The sequence below is a fragment of the Asterias rubens genome, chromosome 4, assembly GCF_902459465.1.
Source record: "Asterias rubens chromosome 4, eAstRub1.3, whole genome shotgun sequence".
Classification (NCBI taxonomy): domain Eukaryota; kingdom Metazoa; phylum Echinodermata; class Asteroidea; order Forcipulatida; family Asteriidae; genus Asterias; species Asterias rubens.
In genome coordinates, this window is record NC_047065.1 from 16,800,586 (window position 1) to 16,823,372 (window position 22,787).

The following is a 22,787-nucleotide window of genomic DNA, read 5'->3' on the forward strand; positions in this document are numbered from 1 at the left end:
GGGATCAATCTGTTTATGAATGAGTTGATGACGTAGGGACACACCCCCAATTTCCTTGTTAAGACCAAGTAAAAACAAATACTAGTTAATCGTCTGGGTTTTTCCAAAAAGAGGAAGATAAGGGCCTTTTTATTGTTTATATTTTAATTTATAAGGTGGCCGCCAAGCATTAATATGAAGTCACCACTATACGTTATTGTTAATTACATTTGTAACAAATTTTTTACAGAAAAAAAAAGGAAAATGAATAATTAAAAGGAAAAGATGCAGGACTTTAAAAAGGATGAGGGAGTGGAGGATTAACTTTTTTTTTTTTTTTTTGCCTAATCACTGGCGGTTCTATGACAAAACCAACACGCCCCCAAACAGTACGTACTTAATTACTTCCTCCACGATCAATTGTCACAGTAAATGGATGGTCAAGATGACCATAAAATTATTTGATACCTTTGCTGCTATGTATTCCTCATTCATACTCATAATCTTTGTGAAGGTGGCCAGGGTGGGGGGGGGGGGGGGGGGGCGCGGGGGGGGGGAGGCTACCCTCATGATTTGACATCCGATACAGAGGGCGCTATTTTCAAAATAACTGAGTCTACTTCCGGTTGACATGATATTGACGGTCGGTTCGCTGGTGTTTCGGCAAATCGATCCACAGGTAAACAAAACAGATTGAATTTTTTAACCATGTAAGGCAGGAAGTTTGTCATTGATTCTGACTGTGAGTTAGGTGCAATAGTTCACAAAAAAGGTCAGTCAAATTAATTACGTATAATAATTAATTAAATTAAAAAAATAAAAGCGCAAATAGGCCTACTATTTTTTACTAGAAATAATAGAGGATGTCGTGATCCTGATCTGATCGCGCACTTTTTGTACCTATACCTTACTACGGTATATCAGAGGGGAAAAGTTTCCACCACTTTTTCCCTCATTTTTACAAGAAGAAGAAAAAAGGGATATCTCATTGTGAGATAGATTAGATATTAACTATTCATAAATACCCCAGACAGTTTCGCTACTCCTATTGGTTGAGAGCACGTCACGTGGCGTTGTTTAAATGGCTGATAAAGACACAGCTAGAGCTGTTCAAGATCAGCTGGCTTCGCGTGTTGGGCGCAAGCTGTGTACTCCAACTTAACTTACGCGGAACGCAATTCATAGCTATTAGTAACATCGCGTAATGTGTGCACACGCGCGTAATCACACCGTACCACCTGATGCCACAAAACATATTTTTGGCAAAAGATTTTGAAAATTTGAAAAGCTTTGTGTGTTGGGCGCACAAGCTAATGTACGCCAATTTAAATTACGTGGAACGCAATTCATAGCTATTATTAATGGCGCGTAAAATGTTACGACACGCAAAAACATTTTTACCAAAGATTTTGAAAATTTGCAAACTTCAAAAAAATTTGCAAGTGAAACAGTGTCACACTGTCTAAACATGTAATATTATGTCGCTTTTAACATAAGGGCATTTATGAATGGGAATAAAAGAGTAGTGACACGTTCTCAAATGGCCGTTTAAAACCTTGCAGGGGCGTGGCCGTGCAATAAAGGCCCTCGCCTTCGGCTCGGGCCTTTATCACACGGCCACGACCCTGCCGATTTTAAACGGCTGTTTAAGAACTCGTCGCCTACTCTTTTATTCCGTTATTATTTCACTAAAAAAATAAATCATCCATTCATTGATTGAATCTATTGATCATTGATGACGGAAGTGCACCTTCCTCATGATAAAACGAAGTGCAATTTCCCAGCCCTGATCATGATGACACTGAAGAAGCTTCAAATCTGATTGGATATTGTTATACCTCGGTAACAAATTGTGAAGTTTGATTGGTCGAGAACCAATCACGTGCCGTTCAACAAATACGCATGTACCTAGTAACCATGGCTGCACAGCGAGGCGGGTAAAAATAACATGAGTGATGTTAACCGATGTACATCACTTGATCGTTCCCACGTTTGCACGCTGTGTTTTAGGGTCCATGGGTTTTGTAAAGTTTGAGTGGTCGAGAACCGGGTGTACAAAACGCCATGGACCCCGTCACAACGTGCACCAATAATTATTGTATAAAGTTCAGACCGAAAGTAAATGTTTTGAATGTCCCAAACATTTAAAATATTTTAGATTTTTAAAATAGTGAAAATGTTTCTTTCAAAATTCTATACAGCTTAGGCGAAACAACCTCTTCAGGTCGGAACCGGATATTCTTTCATCATGCCTTCCGTCGGAACTGTTGTTAACTACGTCGTGATTGGTCTATTCATTGCATACCTCATCCACGTCTCCATGGTGATGTTTCAATTGTTCAACCCTGAGGAATGCATACCAGCAGGCTCGGCGTCCAAATGCATATCACCGTACATAAGTACAAAACCAAAGCTCCAGGTGAAGCAAGTTTTTTATCTTCGTTTCAGCCCCACGGGTCCCATCCAAGACCGTTCAGATAGGCTGATGAGTTTGTACAAATTATAATTTGTTTTTACCCATATAATGTTTTGTATTAAAGGAACACGTTGCCTTGGATCGGTCGAGTTGGTCTTTAAAAAGCATTTGTAACCGTTTGTTATAAAATGCATATGGTTAGGAAGATGTTTTAAAAGTAGAATACAATAATCCACACAAATTTGCCTTGAAATTGCGTGGTTTTCCTTTTACTTTACAAACTAACACGGTCGGCCATTTATGGGAGTCAAAAATTTGACTTCCATAAATGGCCGACAGTGTTAGTCGACTTGGTAATAGGAACACCAGGCAATTTCGAGTGATACTTGTGTGGATCATTATATTCTACTTTTAAAATATCTATCTAACCATATGCGATTCAAAACAAACGGTTTCAAGCACTTTTCAAAGACGAACTCGTCTGATCTAAGGCAATGTGTTCCTTTAAGCACTGTAGTGTATATACGGGATCTGTGGAAAAGAAAAAATACGGAACTAAACCTGTCCTAAGATTAATCCTAAGTTAGGAAGAGTTCGGTGAAATCGACGGCTGAACAGTTAATTTAATGCCCCCTAAATGGATGACAGGTTGAATCAGCACCCCCCCCACCCCCATTCTCCCAAAACTAACGACAATTGACTCCAACCCTCAACTATTTTAGTCCATCTTCTCCTTTCCTCTGAGATTTTTATATGGTCACCAAAGTCTGTAACGAAAAAACACTTTGTTTCCTTTCAGCTGAGCATCTACACATCGGTAAAGATAAAGAGTGAACTCCTAGAGAAAGATCTGAAACTTGTCACGAAATATGACAATTTCACCATCGAGGAGACTTTTGTTAGGTTTGTAATTACTGTGGTCGGTAGGATTTGAAACTTTGCATGGTGGAAATACGATATAGAAAGGTTTGCAATAACATCATGTAATGACTATAATCTCTAATGAGTTGGGGTGGTTCTTTTACTGTTGGTATTAACTCGACGTTTCGATCAGTATGCTCTGATCCTCTTCTGGAGAAAAAAAAAACTTAATAATAGAAGAAGACGATCAGAGCATACTGATCGAAATGTCGAGTTGAAAACCAACGGTTTTTTTCAGGGTTGGTTTGGTGTAGTTGTATCTTTCCTCGCCTTCCACTACTAGGACTGAATAGTGCCAGGACACTACATGGATTGGGTTTTTAGTCCCTACCTGACTGCGTGGGTTTTCCCTGGAATAATTCCCTGGGTTTTCTGCCACATTGTAAAAATGAAACTTCCTTCCTTGGTTTCTCTCCATTGGTGTCTTGGCTAGTACAGTGACTATGGTGTCATAGTGCCCTGTAGGTATTCTGCAGAAAATAATGCTTACAATTTTACTTGCTAAGCAAATAAGCAGGGCAGCAGTCATAAGTAACATTACAATGTATTCTGCCTGGTAACTTTTCTCTACTAAGCAAGATTTGTCTATGCTTAGCTAGCAAATTTCAGGGTCTTATATTTTATAACTTAATAAATAAATTTTGGTCTTGGAAAGGAATTGTAAAAGTCGAATTTCGTTTTGATTTTTGTTTAGGTCTGTGAATGTATCTCTACCAAAGAAAACCAGGAACAATGGAACCTTGTTTGTGCATGTCATTGTCCATCCACACGGAGAGTCGGCATTGCATAACCGTCTCGCCTCCTACCAGCGTGCACCGCTCACGAAATATGCCGTGCCTAGATCCGAGGAGTTTAACCTGCTCAGTGAAGGCAACAAAGTGAGTTATTTACCTAATACCAGGCACATGAAGTTCATATTGAAATAAAGGGGACAAGAATGTTTTAGTTTTGCAAAAGCTGAATTCCATTGGAAATGCCTTAAGTCAAAAAGATATTTCCATAGAGCTATATAAAGTTATATAGCTCTATGGATATTTCATAGGGGTTCCCCTGGTCGAGACCTGGGCCTAATTTTGCAGAGCTGCTAAGCACAAAAATTTGCTTAGCGTGAAATTGTTGCCTTGATCTTCAGGATAAGCAAACAATAGTCGAACACCAGTAATAAGCGATATGCAAGAAATGGAAATTTGGTTGGTAATCCTGTATTTTTCAAGGAAGAAATTTCATGCTTAGCAAATTTTTGTGCCTAGCAGCTCTATGAAATTGGGCCCAGGAGACTGTGCCCTGCTGCCTCTCTGGAATTCTAAGCATGTAAATCTAATTCTAATCTTGTTTTGAATGTTTGTCTTTTCACACTAACCGTCAATATTTAAAATTTAAAAAAACCCCCCCCCCATCATATTTTCCTGAAAGTAAAGCTCTGTCAATAACTGAAAAACTTTGTTTAAACAGAACAAAAGTTTCTGATCATACAATTCATGTTTCATTCCTGCGCTGTGCTAAGTCATCAAGTAAAAAGTGACAATTTTTATGTGTCCACCAACTTCCCTTCCGTGCTGACATGGAAAACATAAAAATACTTGAATGAAAATAATACATAATTTTTGTTTCTATTATAAATCTCAGTTGTTTGTTTATTTTCTAGGACAATATGTCAACAAGTGAAGTTCCAGTGACCCATTGGAGACCCAAGTTGGTCTTCAGCGTCCTTCAAGATTCTATATCCATGACACGGAATGCCGTGCCTCAGGAAATCCTGCAGTACATCAGGTAATTCTGCAGTCCTATGTTCAAAATTTGAATCAGTTCAGATTGAGTCGGGTCAGGTTTGGTGAGGTCAAGTTGACCCAGGTCAGAAAGGTCAGGTTTGGTAAGGTCAAGTTGAATTGAGTCAGGCAGGGCAGGACAGGACACCTTGATTGCAAATTTGATAAATTGAACAGAAAACCATACAGAATAAACAGTGGACACTATTGATAATTGTCAAAGACCAGTCTTCTCACTTGGTGTATCTCAACATATGCATAAAATAACAAGCCTGTGAAAATTTGAGCTCAATTGGTCCTGAAGTTGCGAGATATGAATGAAATTAAAAACACCCTTGTCACACGATGTTGTGTGCTTTCAGATGCTTGATTTCAAGACTTCAAATTCCAATCTTGAGGTCACGAAATCATATTCGTGGAAAATTACTTGTTTCTCAAAACTACATCACTTCAGAGGGAGCCGTTTCTCACAATGTTTTATACTATCAACCTCTCCCCATTACTCGTTACCAAGTAAGGTTTTATGCTGATAATTATTTTGAGTAATTATCAATAGTGTCCACTGCCTTTAAAACATACTTGGTTCGAAATACAGCAGCTTTCGATAAGATAAAGCATTTTTAGAATCGGTTAACTTTTACAATATGTGGTTATGGGACAATATGTTAGTTTCTATTTCCCCAAATTTGAATCTGACACTTCTAAAAAACACTGAGGTAACCACATTCTGTTAACACGGATCACAAAACATTCAGGACTTTTGGCTTTTAACTTCCCCAGAACAGAACACATTCTGATGATATTAGAACTTGAAACCAGTGCACTGGACTGCCCAGCCTTAACACTTGATCAAAAGTTTGTGTGAAATGTTGGCACACTGTCCTCCAACTGCAAAAGGCACTGTACACTATTGGTAATTGTCAAAGACCAGTCTTCTCACTTGGTGTATCTCAACATATGCATGAAGTATCAAACCTGTGAAAATTTGAGCTCGATTGGTCGCCAAAGTTGCGAGATAACTGTGCAAGAAAAAAACACCCTTGTCACACGAAGTTGTGTGCTTTCAGATGCTTGATTTCAAGACCTCAAGTTCTAAACTTGAGGTCTCGAAATCAAAGTCGGTGAAAGTTTCTTTTTCCCAGTTGTTTCCCACAATGTTTTATACTATCAACCTCTCCCCATTACTCGTTAACCAAGTAAGGTTTTGTGCTAATAATTATTTTGAGTAATTAGCAATAGTGTCCACTGCCAAAATCAAAACTTTACACTAAGTAAACTTTCAAAATTCACCATTTTTGTGTTCAAGCAGTAGAACAAAGTTTACCATGTGATATTTTTTCAACTTATGATTTTTTGTTTTTTTAGAGTGACTCAGAAGGGTGAATACTTACCCGTACTATTCATCAACAATCTAGTTCACAAGAACAGGGAATTACTTGTGAGTATATATTTACATTGTTTAACCATGGTTAAACCTTTGTGTAGTTATCTACCATAGTGGTATGTATTTATTTATTCGTCTATTTAGTGCTGTTATCCTGTTTTGTTCTGTAATCTTGTAATGGGCACATCCGCCACAAGCCTCGGCTTTTAGGATGATGCCTCCATGTGATGTGAATGTGGAAATAAATGTTTTATTGATTGATTGATTGATTGATATACATGTACCTTCTTCCGGTAACACTCTAAGATACTATCCTTTTTTAGAAATAAACACCATCCAAAGCTGCTAACAGTTGGGGATAAAAAACGCAGACCCCAACACAAACCACAAAACAAATTTTATATAAAAAAAAGAAAATTGTAAAAAGAAAAAAACAAGAGAAACAAAGTCCCTGTTACTTTTAGTCTTTCTCCCTTGAGCACCTTGCAATAAAATAATGTTTAAATTTTGTAATAATGGAAAGCACTTTTATGAGTATAGACCATACTGAAAAACCCCTTTGCTGCTATAAAAGTCGCCATCTTGTAGGGCAAACCGTATGTGTGTCTAAATGTGTACAACAAAGAAACACGATGTACAAAGAAACACGCAGCACACAGCATTCCCGGTTTGATTTATACGGCACTAGCACACACACCCATACGCACACGCTCGCAGACGACATCTTGTAGGGCAAATATTTGAATGGTGACGTCATATCAAATACGGTCTATACAGTGCTTATCAAACGTCACAGTGTATGGTAAATTCAACATTGTAATTGCTGCACCTATTAAATTTGCTGTACTCGTCTCACAAATACAAAGATAGTTACCAAGAGAAGAAACAAACAGAGATTTGTTCACATGAGAATATAATTTTCTGGTTTCTGCATTGGTTCTTGATATTTTTTAAAGCGTCTTTTTTTTAAAGTTTTTCACTTGGTCGGTGTATCACTGAAGGTTTCTAACAGAGAACATGATTTAAGAAATGTATTTTCTTCTCCCTGCTTTCTTTTGAAGCAAATTAATGATACTGTCAAGGAGATGCCCCTCCGTCTGACGTACAGCCCAATATCCATCGGATGGTTGAGACTTTATTCCACTCTGGAACTATCCATGAAGATGCTTCGTGATCTCGGTAAGGAACTAACTCCACAATTCTTCTTTAACATATTTATGTTGGAGTTTTCACAGTAATTTAAAAAAAGATTGAGAATCAGAATTATTCAAATAACCTTGCCGTTCAGTCAATCAATCGAAATCAATCAAAAGTCATCTACAATAGCTTCAAAATTAAATGTCTGCTCTAGCCCTTTCATATACCAATTATTTGAGTGATAATTGATCATATGGACACAATAATTGTTTACTCTCTTGGCAGCCCCCCCCCCTCCCTAAAAATAAAGGGTCACAATAGTACCATCAGGAGTCCTCCCTCCCATTGTGATTCTGAAAACTGTGTGGTCGTGCGATCTTAATTTTTCATTTTACAACTGTTTTTCTGATTGGATTTAAAACCGTTCGCTAGTGACCAGTTTTTCCTTGAAAGAGTTATATAGCTGCGGAACAGGATGAAGACAGGTATAAGCTTGTGACGTCCCAACTACTGTTTGGACGCCCAACTATAGTTGGGACGGTAGATGTTACTGATTGATTACACTATCTGGCAATTCAAGCAATTTGTAATTGGGCCGTTTCGTCCAGTAATGCTCATATTGGGACTGGTCCCAACTATATAGTTGGTATGATTCTAAAGTTGGGACAGAGCAAGCCTTTAGACACAGGAGTGATTGGAAGGTGTAGAATGAAAAGTTGCATAAATACAATATATTAAGTTCACCTGTCTGAAACCAAAAGTTATTTGGGTCGACCTATAGCATGTATAGAGTCACTCCTAATCTATTTGATTCGGTGTGATTCTGACATGCCTGTCTGAACCAGGTGTGAACTGGGTGTTACTTGGAATGTCTGGGCCCTATTATAATTTGCAACCCTATTACTATTGGTACACTCTTCAGCCCGACTGCATGGCTCTTTCCATCAAATACAACAAAATACAGTACTCAAGCTATGGTGTTTCCACAAAATACCAGCTGTGTGGTATAAACTCATTCACCCTAATGCTAGCCTTGAAGGTATGTTACTTTGTGGAAGTGTGGTGATTGTGAAGGAGGGTTTTGGCATATTGATTAAACTCAATGAGCCTGCTCAGCAGCCACACATTCCAATTAGGGAGTATTCATTCCATTGAGAGCTCAATATCTGGCTTGGTGTAGCTCCCTCTTGTGTCTTCAGTGTTCTTAGAGTCTCTTGAATTTTTAAGAGGGTTTCTGGGGTGCAGTAACCTCTTTACAGGAGCAAAATGGTGCGTTAAAGGAAAGGTACACATTTGGCAAAAAGAAATATTAACTTAAAATCTGACTTGGTAATGAGCATTGATGAGCTGTTGATAGCATAACACATTGTGGGAAACAAATCTCTCTGAAGTAACGTAGTTTTTGAGAAAGAGGTAATTGCTCACTTAAATAATAAAAAGACTTCTAGCTAAGTCTTTTATTCCTATCTGAAAGCACACAAATTCGTCCAACAAGGGTGTTTTTTCTTTCTAATTTTCTCGCAACTTCCATGACCAATTAAGCCCAAATTTTCACAGGCTTGTTATTTTATGCTTATGATGGGATACACCAAGTGAGAACACTGGTCTTTGACAATTACCAAACGTGTACAGTGCCTTTAAAGTAGGCTACATATTGGGGGGGGGGGGGGGGCATGGTATAATTCACTGTGTAACTAAAGAAAGTTTCTAGGCCTCTCTGCATATCACTTATCCTCCCTAGCATTGTTGACTGACAATGAACCACTGTGGAGACTTTCTTTGACTGGAGAATGTTTACAGTTGTATTTAAAACCCGCAGAAGAATAAGGTTACCTTGGATGCAAAACTAGGTGTTGTTAAGATTTTTTTTAAGCATGTATGAATAAATCATCTTGGGGTCCGCTAGCCCTTGTGTCCTTGGACAAGGCACTTCATTCAGTGCCCCGTGGGGCCCGGTGTACTTTCCCTATTGTGTATTCATTGTTTGCTTGGAAACTCTGGAATGTTTTTGAGAAAGTTTAGGGTGGGGTTTACTTCCGCTTAAGAAATTAGTGTCTTAAAATAAAGTATGGGAACAATTTCCCTTGTATAGCAGATCAAAACGCTACACAAAATAGTTCAGTTGCTACTAAAGAAAATCATCATTTGCTGCTCAATAACATGGAGCTATTACATTCAGACAGTGTGCACAGTTCCCTGAAACATCTGACAGTTCCCATGTTACATCTGAAGCTAAATGCAGGGTCTAAGGGTCCCCGCTCTCATTTATTTGGTGCCCGACATGGTATCCCCCCCCCCCACCACCCACCCTATAAGCATAGAGGAAGGACAGTGCTATAAGTCATGTGCCTTCATTGTGTGCTGGAAACTCTGGAATGTTTGGGAGAATTTTTAGGGTGGGGGGTCTTCTGTCATGTCTGTACAAGAGGTAAATAGTGTGTTAAAGGAAAGTATGGGAACTTATGGGGGGAATTCACCTTGTAAACATGGAGAAAGTTTTCTGGCCTCTGCACATCACTAATCCTATCTAGCATTGTTGCACTGACAATGAATATAACTGTGAAGACTTCCTTTGACAGGAGAAACTTAACAGTTAGTTTATATTTAAAACCAATCAGGGCATAGTTGATACCTCTGCACACATCAGTAATCCCCTCTTGTGCTGTTGACATAATGATGAACCACTTTGGATAGGGGCCTACTTCTAATCGTCAGAAGGAGCATATAACAGTTAACAGTAAAAGTAGGATTTGCATAAAGGCGGAAATACAATCAATTGAGGTTTGCAGGACTGGACTCCATCTAACACAGCATTATGTATTAAGAGAATTATTGTGTGATGAAGAGGTTTTCAACTAGTGGTTTAAACCTGCGCCAAGGCCTGGACTTGATAATTTTACCGAGACAAAGTCGAGGTAAATTATCAAGAACCAGGCCTCGGCGGGTATAAACCACTAGTTGAACACCAATTCAACACACTTTGATTCCCATTCATAAATACCTTTTCGGGGAAAAAACATCAATACTTTTTGGTAAAATGGTAAATAAATGCAATAATTATAATTATTTATTGATTTCCTTCAACACAACACCCCTCCAGCTATGAAATGGTTAGGCCCTCGGGTAAGCAACTCCTTATAAAGAGATGTTGTGCGCGTCGCGCGTATTGCGTGATGTGGCACTACTGTTTCAGCCGTTGCTCTCGACCAATAGGAATGAAGAAACTGTCTTATACGCACAGGTGCAAGCGCGCGTGTCACGCCCATGTTATACTGCTTTTTACTGGTGTTATATCATCCGTTCAAACAACACCTCGTGATGCCCTCTCGACCAATCAGAATGAATAAACTGTCTTAGGTATTTATGAATAGTTATTAATTATATATTTTGTACTATTTCTGTTTTTGATTTATTATCATTTTGTTATAACTTGAGTCCTTGCACTAGACGTGGGCTAACTTTCAAAAAGCTGCTTACAAACAGAGAAAATTGCTTCAAAATATTGATGTTAAAGTTTTTTCTTCACAGACACTATACATGTGAAATGTCATTTTGGGTGGTAACCGGTATCTGAAAGCATAACTGGGTCAATCCTTGGCTACTTTTCGTACTTAACATCTCTGTTGGGCACAGGACACAAGAGGGGGTAGTTCACATGAAAAGGAGTTTGACAAAGGTCCTTTAGGAATCCTGACTTCGGCTTTGGATTCGGCTTTGGATTCAGGCGGCCGTTCTCTTGTCTGAAGCCCTTAGCGTATGCAAAGCATGCGCAAATTTCAAAACAACTGCGAGCACCAAGCTAGCCTGAGCCGAATCTTGAGCTAAATTTTGTAAATGGCCATAAAAGTACTGAATGAGTGTCTATTATTATTATTATTATTATTATTATTATTATTATTATTATTATTATTATTATTATTATTATTATTATTATTATTATTATTATTATTATTATTATTATTATTATTATTATTTCTGGGTTCAGGATTTGGGGAGAAGGATACAGAGGAGGTTTTGTCGCTCTTCACTGATTCTGGTCTCTACCTTCTAGCATTGACGATGGTGGTCTCAATGTTTCATGTGAGTTTAGCAGGTTATTGTACTTGGGCGTAATTTAACAATCAGTAAGGACTAATAATGTTGATGTATTTTTTAATAGCGTGTCGTAGCCGAGCGGTCTATGATGGTCACTGGACCCAGGCTCTGGTGTTGTCAGCAGTACAGTGTGGGTTTGAAGCATGACACTTTGTCATTATCGCTTCGAAAAGACTTGCAAAAAAGGTATTCCAATCTTCTCTACCTTAGTGGATGATGCTCAGGCCTTATGGACTGTGAAGGGGATAACCCGGTTTCAGCCCCAGGAGTAGGTGGCAACAGGCCTCTAGTGCCAGCACAATGAACTTGAAGCCACCCATGATCTTGTGATGTGGAGATGTGGGTAACCAGTCAAGAGCACGAGACTCAAATTCTGTGTTTCTGATCAGCAGAGTGTGGGTCTTAAAACTTGTGTCCTTGCGCAAACATTTTGCAAAATTGCTTCACCCAAAAAATCATAAATGCACTGGACATTATTGGTAATTATTCGTAAAAGTTGTTAGCACAAAAACTTACTTGGTAACGAACAATGGAGTGCTGTTGATAGTATAAAACATTGTGAGAAACACTCCCTCTCAAGTAATGTAGCTTTTGAAAAAGAGGTAATTCCTCTATAAATTATTTGAATTTAATATTAAAAGAGACCTCAGCTGAGGTCTCGAATTCAAAGCGTCTGTGCGACAAGGGTGTTTTTTCTTCCATTATTCTCTCGCAACTTTGATAACCAATTGAGTACAAATTGAGAACACTGGTCTTTGACAATTACTAAAGGTGTCCAGTGCCTTTAAAGCCATACACTTTCGGAACAGAAAACAGAAAAGAAAAAAAAGTTTACAGATTTACAAATAACTTACAGAGTTTACAGAAGGTAATGGTAAAAGACTACTCTTGAAATATTATTCCATGAAATGCTTTACTTTTTGACAAAACATTAAAACAATTATCAATTCTCGACATCGAGAATTACGGATTTATAAACGCATGTCATGACACGGCGAAACGTGCAGAAACAAGGGTGGGTTTTCCCGTTATTTTCTCCCTACTCCGATGACCGATTGAGCCTAAATTTTCACAGGTTTGTTATTTTATATACTTATAAGTTGTGATACACGAAGTGTGGGACTTTGGACAATACTGTTTACCAATGGCTTTAAAAGAAAACCACTCACTGATATGCTTATCTTTAACTGTTTTTGTATTCTTCTTCTTCACAGTTATTGTTTGATTTCCTGGCATTCAAGAATGATATTTCCTACTGGAGAAAGAGGAACACCATGGCTGGCCTCTCTACAAGAACAGGTAAAGAAAGATTTCAAAAAAAAAAACAGCTCGGATCAGATGTTGATTTTGATGATGCGCGTCACACTTTCATGATCTGTCTATTTTGTGTTCCTCTAAAAATGGATTAAAAGAAAACTTGCGAAACTGTTTGGCGGGTGGCATGTTGTGGCTGAGTGGTCAAGTGCACCGCACCCAAGCTGTGGTGGGTGTGATCAGCAGAGTTTGGGTTCCAGTCCTGGGCCAAATTTAATAATAATAATAATATTTATTCAGGCAAACACATTTTCATATAGCTGTTAAGCAGAAAATACTGCTTGACAAATGTATTTGCTTGAGTAGTGTGATCCCTTTGCAGCACAAATTTGACTTAACTGGGATGGGTACAAGTGAAGAAAGAAAATAAACAAAGTGGGGACAAAAGCACAAGAAGTTGACAAAATCCAACAAATTTTGGGTGCAGGTTAAAAAGCTTGACTAGATTTAGAGGAGCCTGGAACCAACCTCTTGGCTAAGCAAACAGTGGGGCACCAGTTGTGATAATGTAAACTTTATGGAATTTTGGCAGGTAAGCACTTGTTAAAGACAGTGGACACTATTGGTAATTGTCAAAGAATAGTCTTCACAGTTGGTGTATCTCAACATATGCATAAAATAATAAACCTGTGAAAATTTGAGCTCAATCGGTCGTCAAAGTTGCGAGATAATAATGAAAGAAAAAAAAACCTTGTCACACGAAGTTGTGTGCTTTCAGATGCTTGATTTCGAGACCTCAAATTCTAAATCTGAGGTCTCGAAATCAAATGCATGGAAAACTACGTAACTTCAGAGAGAATCGTTTTTCACAACGTTTTATACTATCGACCTCTCCACATTATTCGTAATCTAGTAAGGTTTTATGATATCAATTATTTGAGTAATTACCAATAGTGTCCACTGCCTTTAATGTAATCTCTGTGTAGAGTTCTTTTCAAGTCATATAACTTGACCGACTTTTTCTTTGTCCATGTGTTTAGTTGTGTGGCGTGGTGTGAGCCAGATCATCATATTCTTCTACCTCCTTGATCAGGAGACTAGCTATCTTGTCCTGATCCCAGCTGGGATTGGGATGTTCATTGAGGTAGGTTGATTTGTCGAGCACGAAGCTTCGTCCGCCATTTTCTACTATTTGGGGTTTTCCTCTCTATTATAAAACTGACATTCCTTCATCATATTCTCTACACAAGTATCATCAGGTCAATGGGTCACAGTGCTGGTCTCTTTTTAGGAGCCGGGTCTGTTAGTTTCTTTATCAAAAAATATGTAGTTTTGTTCAAACCCAAACTATTTATAAATCTTACCTAGTCAGTGTTTTATTACTTTACATATATGATTTTGATACTAATAATCACATGACTTGGGAAAAGTGCCGAGTACAACGTCGTAAACACACGTCAATGTGCAGGTAAAACAATATCCTTTATCCTAGACTTGTGGACAAGTCGTTAAATGTCTGTTGCGGTGATAGCGTTCCACGATTCCCGAAAATTTCTCGCGAGACTTCTGCTCTCACGACTATACGATCCCATTTAACGGGGAGTAGAAGTTTTAGTTTTATTAGACTTTACACTGGCATAAAAATGTAAATATACAAATCGATACATAAAGAAACAATGAACCAAAATAGCTTAAAAATACCAAGCCAGTGAGTGGCGAGGAGGAACAGGTGACCAGCAAAGTCGTCCTGCCACAAAGTTGGCACTCAGCAGTTCGGGCAAGAGCATTGATCTCGCGGGAGCACTGCCACAACTCGACTATCTCACCGGGGCAGACCATCTACGACTTGTCCACAAGTCTACCTTTATCCCGGTTGCATATATTATATCCGTTACACAATAATCATGTCAACAATATCTCATCACATAGATGTGGAAAGTGAAGAAGGCCTTTAAGGTTCAGTTTACCTTCTCTGGAATCAGACCGTGCGTCTCGTTTGGAAGTACGTCAGACACTGAGAAGGCTACAGAAGCAATCGACTCACAGGCCATGCAGTATCTATCCTACGTCCTGTATCCGTTGTGTATAGCGGGGGCTGGCTACTCATTGCTATATGTGTCTCATAAAAGGTAAGTCCAGTAATAATAATACTCATTTCTGCTATATTTTTTTTTTTTTATTTTTTTTATTATTTTTTTTTTTTATGCAAGTCGCCAGACACACAAGGCCTGAAGGCCACTTCAAGGTTTGGGCCACAATTAGTTTATTCCAGAGGCCGTTGCCACCTACTCCACCTAGGGCTGAAACAATGGGTTCTTCTTTACAGTCAGAATGGATGTAGGCTTGTGTATCATCAATCCGAAGCCTGGCTGGTAGAGCAGAAAGCACTACTTCCCCAATTTTATAGCAAGTGTCTCGACTGGGACTCACACTCTGCTGATCAAACACCAGAGCTTGAATCCGTACTCTTAACCGCTCGACCATGACATGCCTTATTTACGGGCATTTTGAAGCGGCAAAAAATATATTCAGGATTGGTAAGGAAAAAACAAAATTGTTTAAATTTAGTCTTATTTGTACTGCGTTTCGGTCAAACCCGAGAAATCAATCAAAAGTAGAATCTATTTCCAGTCAAAGTGGAAGGAAACGTAAAGAGCTCCAGGTTGAAGATTCGATGACCCTCATGTTTCAATTTGTTTTTATTTCTTGTGTGTATTTTGTTTGTTTTGAAACAGTTGGTATTCTTGGCTGATTAAGAGTCTAGTAAATGGCGTCTATGCATTCGGCTTTCTCTTCATGCTACCACAGTTGTTTGTTAATTACAAGGTAAGAGTTTTTCAGATCTGGCCTTAAAAAAGTAATTTGCCGACTATTTCTCAAAATCCTCCATCACCAGGGAGACTTTATCAACCAAACAATGCCCAAACATGCTTGTCATAACACCGTGGTCATGTTTTGTGTATCCCATATACACAAGTGTTGGTATTTGATCATTGGTTACAAATATTAAAGAGAGTTTGGTTCAGTCACTATGACTTGACTGTTACAATAAAATTGTAACAAAGTTTTGGCTTTTAGGCTTAATTTCAGATGGAAGATTTTGCAAACTAACAACTGCCTAATGACTATCGCTCAAGCATACCGACCAATGCAATAATATTCATGAAATTGTCAAGTCCCAAAAACATGAAAATAAAAGAAACAAAGTATACTTTGAGAACATCAACTTCCCAGCGATGTACTCTTTTACAAAGTATCTGAGACTGCCAAAACACTTTCACAATAAAGGTAGACAAATCTTCCCCATGAACAAGCTGGCACATTTTACCATGAAAATGTTTGTTGATCTTCGAAGGTTTCTTATTTAATGCCCGGCGATTTGAGAACAATATCTCTTTGAGTTCTTTATTTCAGATTATTTAAAATGTAAAATTATTTATTATATGTAAGTGATTTTAAAAGTATTGTATAGTTGTGGTGATTACTCAAAAATTTACTTGTATCCTTTAAACTTTGGTTTGTCCTTTTGCAGTTAAAATCTGTCGCTCATTTACCATGGAGAGCCTTCATGTATAAGGTAAGTTAGTTATAACTTTTTTAGGCAAATTAATACAATACTCACTAAATACCGAAATCCAAAGTTAAGATTCAAAGAATTGACTGCTCAAAAAATTATACGTGTTGATAACCTATTGATATGAAGTTTCAAGTTAGCACTATTTCTGCAGTTGTGAGAACAAAAAACACCTGTAATTAAAGGGACAGTTAATCATAATTTTGTTGGGGAAGAGTTAATTCAACTCCCATCCTCTTGTTACCAATAAACACACGATGCAACCAACCTGTGAACATTCAACTTAAACCACAAAGTTTCTGTCATGGGACTTTGAGCACACACTCCTGTATGCTTTTTTTTGAAAAATGTATTTTCCTGCGTTACAGCGTATAGCAGGAAAATATTGTCTGTTGGGCACTAGCAAGCGCGTACGCTTGTCAAGAATTTGGTATGCAAAGCCCAAGTTGGGCTAAGAAAGTAGCCCAAGGTGTGGCGCATTCCTAAAGGCGCCACAACAAAGAGAATGGGTTTGGGATCATTCTAGCCCGCGAACACCGTTCTGCTGGGACGGGTTAATTTTAAATTGAGGGAATACATGTTTGTATTATAAGAAATTTAATAAGGTGATACAAACCAGACACAGATTGGAACGGTTTCCATATGTTATTACAAACCGTAAATCTAGGTTGTTTTATAGCTTAATTTTTGGGGACGAAATTATTCGTGGCCCTTAAAGTTGAAAGATGAAAACGTTTATATTCGGTGACAAGAGAAAAAATACAAAGGATCTGAATGTCATTACAATAATGCAATTAGAGTTACTTTAACAGGGATATATTTAATTACTTAATTATTTGCATTCAAATTATTTGAGAAGTGTATTAAGTTTCCATTTAGCTAAATTTGTAACAAAATTAAGCCCAAGCTTAAATAAAGCTTTCGCAAAATCAAGTTAAGTGTAGATTTATTCATTTTGCTAAATTTGTGGTTTTCCAGAGTCTTTTAGCTCAAAGAGTTTTATCTCTGGTTTTTAACCCTGGGCACAGTAAGTGGGAAAAGTTCCACATGGAGCAGCCTGAAGGGCCATGTGTGCAATAGCACGCAGACAATAAGAATGTCATTTGCATTGTAAATGTATGTGTGGTATACTGAATATCAGAGAATGACAAAAAGGATGTAATACAATGTAATGAGTAAAAGTACTGAAAATGTAAAAATCAGTTGAATAAACTAGCCCAGCAGCAAGTTCGGCAGGCTCAACTCAATTTTGTGTTTGACAAGGCACGCTATGCGTGGAAAACAGACGGCATTTTCTCCTCGCTAAAAGGAATCCTGTGAAGAAATTGTAAATTTCTACTTGAGTATTTCATGGTCAACAAGGCAATGACCAGGGTGCATGAAGCCAATCGCCTTTGTTGCCCCATCAAGCCTTTACTCGGATTGTGGCATATGATGTAAGAAAGGATGAATTCCTTGGTCTTCAAATGGTGTTTTCTCAAATAAAACAGTATTTGAGACGGCATTAATTCTCTGGAGGATTGATACTGGTGTCAACTTTATAATCAATGAGCTTTCACATTGAAACTGGTCAATTTATTTTTTCATTACAAATCCTATAGTTTGTTTGAGCCTGTTATCATCGGTCGTTTTTAAATTTAAATGTTTCATGTTTTTTATTTCTGTCATTTTTGCTCTTGCAGGAGGTAATTTTCAAAAAAACATTCTTTGGAAACTTATATTTGACTTTTGTTTTCTATTTCTGCAGGCCTTTAATACTTTTATAGATGACATCTTTGCCTTTATTATCACCATGCCAACGGCTCATAGGCTAGCATGCTTCAGGGATGATATTATATTTGTCTTGTATCTCTATCAACGATGGTAAGATTTGAGTTTATTTTGATTTCATTATCGGATAAGTTTTGATTTTGGATTCATCAGAGTGTGGGTTTAGAAACCCAGTCGTGACACTCATGTGTCTTTGTGCATGGCACTTGTGCCCTTTGTTATGGCATTTGTGTCCTTTGGTATGACACTTTGGTGTTTGGGTGCGTGACACTTGTGTCTTTGTTAGTGACACTTGTGTCCTATAGGATGACACGCGTGTTTTGCGCTTGACACTTTGGTATGACAGTTGTGTCTTTGTGCGTGACACTTGTGTTCTTTGACATGAAACATGAGTCCTTGAACATGACACTTGTGTCCTTGGCCATGTAATACTTGTGCCCATTGTTATGACACCAGTGTCTGATGGTATGACATGTGACTTTTGCCTTTGGAGTGCATGATACTTGTGTTCTTTGGCATGACACAATAATATGTATTTGAGCATGACACCCAAGTCCTTGGGCATGTCACTTATGCCCTTTGATATGATCAAAACAATGAGTTGTCAACCACTGACACTACCACAAAACCAACACTACTCAAAGAGATTTTCACATGGTGCTACCTAAAACCTCACCTGGGCCCAATTTCATAGAGCTGCTAAGCACAAAAATTTGCTAAGCATGAAATTTCTTCCTTGATAAAAACAGGCGATTACCGGTACCATCAAAATGTCCACGTGATTTTCAGGATAAGCAAACAACAGCTGAATACCAGTAGCAAGCAATATGCAACAAATGGAAATTTGGTTGGTAATCCTGTTTTTCCCAAGGAAGAAATTTCATGCTAAGCAAATTTTAGTGCTTAGGCAGCTCTATGAAATTGGGCCCAGATTATACTCCGACCATGTAAATGTTCAAATTCTACTTAGCTCACAATTTTGCAAATTAATAAAATTCTAAATTCGGGTTCTAAAATCCAAAACCCTAACATTGTCTCCCTACAGGTTGTATCCTGTTGATAAGAAACGAGTCAACGAGTATGGCATGTCATTCGAGGAGAAAGAAAACGCTGTAACCAACGAGGAGAAGGAGAACGCTGTGGCCAAGGGCGATGAGGTCAAGGAACATGTGGACTAGATTCCCAAATTGTTTCACCTTGCGCCAAATCCATAAAAGCTATAAATTGGATCATATTTTGTTACTTATTAAATTTGGTTACTAGGCAAGGTCATACATTTGGTAATCACTCTGAAAATTAATGATAAAAAAAACTTTTGGAAAGAAGCTACAGCAGCTTTCCAGCTTTCGATAGTTTAAAGCATTTTGAGAAACATTTCACTCCAAAGTAATGTTGTTTTCAATGGTATCTCAAAAACGTGACCACCATTTGCACTTTTTAGCTTTTTTTGTATATACCTACATTTATATATAGGATTAAAGCCATTGGACACTTTCGGTTAACAGTATTGTCCAAAGGCCCACACTTCTTGTATCACAACTTAACTATAAGATAACAAACCTGTGAAAATTTAGGCTCAAACGGTCATCGGAGTCGGGAAACGTGAAAACCGACCCTTGTTTCCGCATGTCATGACAAGTGTTTAAAGTGTAATTCTCGATATGGAGAATTTATGTTGCTTTAATGTTTTCTCAAAGAGTAAAGCATTTCATGGAATAATATTTCAAGAGAAGTCTTTCACCATTACCTTACGTAAATCTGTGAACTATTTTTTATTTATTTTTTTCTGTTCCGAAAGTGTATAATCATTGGCTTTAAAACAATCAACAGTTCCAAAAACCAGAGGTATATTTTGCCTTTTGAGCACATGGCCAACATTGATAACTGACAAAGACCAGTATGTGACACAACACAAACATGAAATAACCAACTTTTGAAAGTTGAAGCTCAATCGGTTTTTGGAGTTGCAAGAAAAGAGTGAAAACACCATTCTACATGTATGTTCTCACCAATTTTGAAATACCAGATTTCGGACTTGAACGATCAAAAACAGCTGGGCCTCATTTCTAAAAAAATGTTATCATATCAGGCAAAAATATTCAAAGCAGGTTTTCCCTCATTGCCATCTTTATGCAACAAGAGTTATATGCAACTCTGTAAATGTTTATATTTTCAGTCTTACTTATATTGTGCAAACCCTAAGTGATCTTAAATGGACATTTAATTGAGTTTCAAATTTACTTCTGTTTTGGATGTCAAGTTTAAAAAAAATTCTCCCAACAATTAAAAATTGCGGAGTGGTTAAAATAAGTATTCCTGATTTGTGATGAATCAAACAGTTTGATTCATCATAAAACAGGAATACTCAGTTTTTATGTTCAATAAATCATTACTATTTAATGAATAAACAACTGAAAAACTGTTGTTTGACGTTTTGTTGGTGGCTACTTTTGTTTGTTGTTTGACGTAGAGCATGTAATCACGGTGTTGCTATTCAGACAAAGGATATACATTCATACTACAATCCAATTTTGTAATGTATACAATGAAAGTTTCCACTCACAAATGTATTTGCCAAGACTAAATTAGAAGAGAGCCAGTTACAAGCGTTGCATATATTGCAAGGTATTTTGACTGGTATCAAACTTCTGCCAAGCAATATATGTATGTGCTTAGCACTTTTTCTTCAGCTCAACAGCTCTATGGTTTGAATTAATTAAACCAAAGGACCCTTCAAAAGTGACTAGCACAGAAGTTTATAGGTTCATTTCAATTTATAGACCAAAACAAACAAAAAGTGTTAAAGATGATATGTCAGATTTTTTGCCAATTTGACCCAAAAAGTTTGATTTAAAATTCAATAGGTGTTTTGATGGGGGTCGAGAAAGTTACAAGCTTTCATTTTAGCCATTGCTCGAAAAAGTCCGCCAATTATTAGTAGCAGTGAAATAAAGTGCTCAAAATTAGGATCAAAATTGGGATCCCGACAATATATCACGTGACCAATTCTTCTGTGTTTTATAAGAAACCTTTTTAAGTTTTTGTCATGGTTCCTGACCATTAAAAGTAAAAGTTTATAAAAAATATTACTCTCAAGTTGAAATACCTTGGGCCATTACGACCGGAGATGTCTTCTTTTTTTTTTAAAGGAGTACAGCGCCTCAGAAACTTGTGTCTGGGTCTTGTCTACGGCCTTTCCAAAAGTAGATAATTAAAGTTGGGGGTAAAACATGAATTTCGTTTCTGGAGTGTGTTGGCTCTGAAACTGTAGGCCAAAAGATATACCTGTTGGGAGAAGATGATGAAGAAATGTTCAGAATAGGGAGGAAAAACCCAAACAATATCGGGTAGAAATCCCAATCCAGATGTTGCAAGAATCAGGTCTGGTAACTAGGGTCCCAAGAAGTGAAAGCTTGGAAGACTAGCCAAAACGCACCACTGGACCAACTTGAACTGGCCCCCAGATGTTACATAAACAGTAAAAGGAAAAACTATCAACTTTATAATAAATTGAACTACCACAATAAAAAGGGTTCACTTTGTCAGTCATTCATATTCAAAATTACTTATTTATTGTTAAATATAATAAAATATCAAACGTAGGCAAACAGGCAACGCGCCATACTAAATCTAGCTTGGTAACACAACAAAAGATTTCTCTAAAATCGAGAAATTAAAATTCTGCCCATAAAATTAAACATCCTGTAAGCAACTTTAAATTGGGGAGGTAGTGCTTTCTGCTCTACCGACCAGGCTTTGGATTGATGATACCCGAGCCTACATCCATATGGACTGTATGGTTACCCACCCTGTTTTAGCCCTAGGAGTAGGTGGCAACGGCCTCTGAAAAAAAATTGTAGCCCACACCTTGAAGTGGCCTTCAGGCCTTGTGTGTCTGGGGACTTGCATAAAAAAAAATGCAGGATATAGAGTTGTCTCATTTTTCTCCAGGACCGTCACTTGGTTGCACAACCAATCTGTGTTTTGTCACTGCAACCTTAGTGGTCAAATGTGACAAAATCCTGCCCAATTTGCTGGTGGAAAATGTCAACAAAACCTTGGAACTACTGAGAGCTTTACAACTTGGCTGATGAGGGGAAATTAATAAATACCTCAGACAGTTTCGCTATTACTATTGGTGGAGAGCGCGTCACGTGGGTGTGTATAAACCTTTGTTTATGACCGGTAAAAAATTGTTAATTCATGGGCGTGGCACGCGACCTTGCACCTGTTCTTATAAGACAGTTTCTTCATTCCTTTTGGTCGAGAGCAACGGCTGAAACAGTTGTGCCACATCACGCGATACGCGCGACGCGCACGGCATTCCCTTATAAGGAGTTGTTTACCCGAGGGCGGCAGAGGGCTTTACCATTTCATAGCTGGAGGGGTATTGTGTTGAAAGAAATTATTTAACAATTATAATTTTTGCATTTATTTTACTTTTTGACCCAAAAGTGATCATGTTTTTGACCGACAAGGTATTTATGAATG

At 37.8% G+C, this 22,787-nt stretch overlaps 1 protein-coding gene across 3 annotated transcripts; it reads left to right on the plus strand.

The window, feature by feature from the left end:
- Positions 1 to 599: 599 nt before the first annotated feature.
- LOC117289614 (cleft lip and palate transmembrane protein 1-like protein) lies at positions 600 to 19,841 on the plus strand. 3 transcript variants are annotated; one of them, XM_033770816.1, is made up of 15 exons: positions 600 to 658; positions 2,181 to 2,398; positions 3,195 to 3,298; positions 4,011 to 4,194; positions 4,962 to 5,086; positions 6,448 to 6,520; positions 7,528 to 7,645; positions 11,589 to 11,683; positions 12,913 to 12,997; positions 13,993 to 14,096; positions 14,882 to 15,081; positions 15,688 to 15,778; positions 16,485 to 16,529; positions 18,274 to 18,389; positions 19,342 to 19,841. In XM_033770816.1, the coding sequence occupies exons 2-15, from the start codon at positions 2,228 to 2,230 to the stop codon at positions 19,472 to 19,474; spliced, it is 1,644 nt and encodes a 547-aa protein (XP_033626707.1). In that variant the 5' UTR covers positions 600 to 658; positions 2,181 to 2,227; the 3' UTR covers positions 19,475 to 19,841. The 3 variants fall into 3 exon arrangements, with proteins under 3 accessions (XP_033626707.1, XP_033626709.1, XP_033626708.1); XM_033770818.1 differs by lacking the exon at positions 600 to 658 and adding an exon at positions 665 to 751 and having other exon boundaries at positions 2,186 to 2,398; XM_033770817.1 differs by lacking the exon at positions 600 to 658 and adding an exon at positions 667 to 751.
- The last annotated feature ends 2,946 nt before the right edge of the window (positions 19,842 to 22,787 follow it).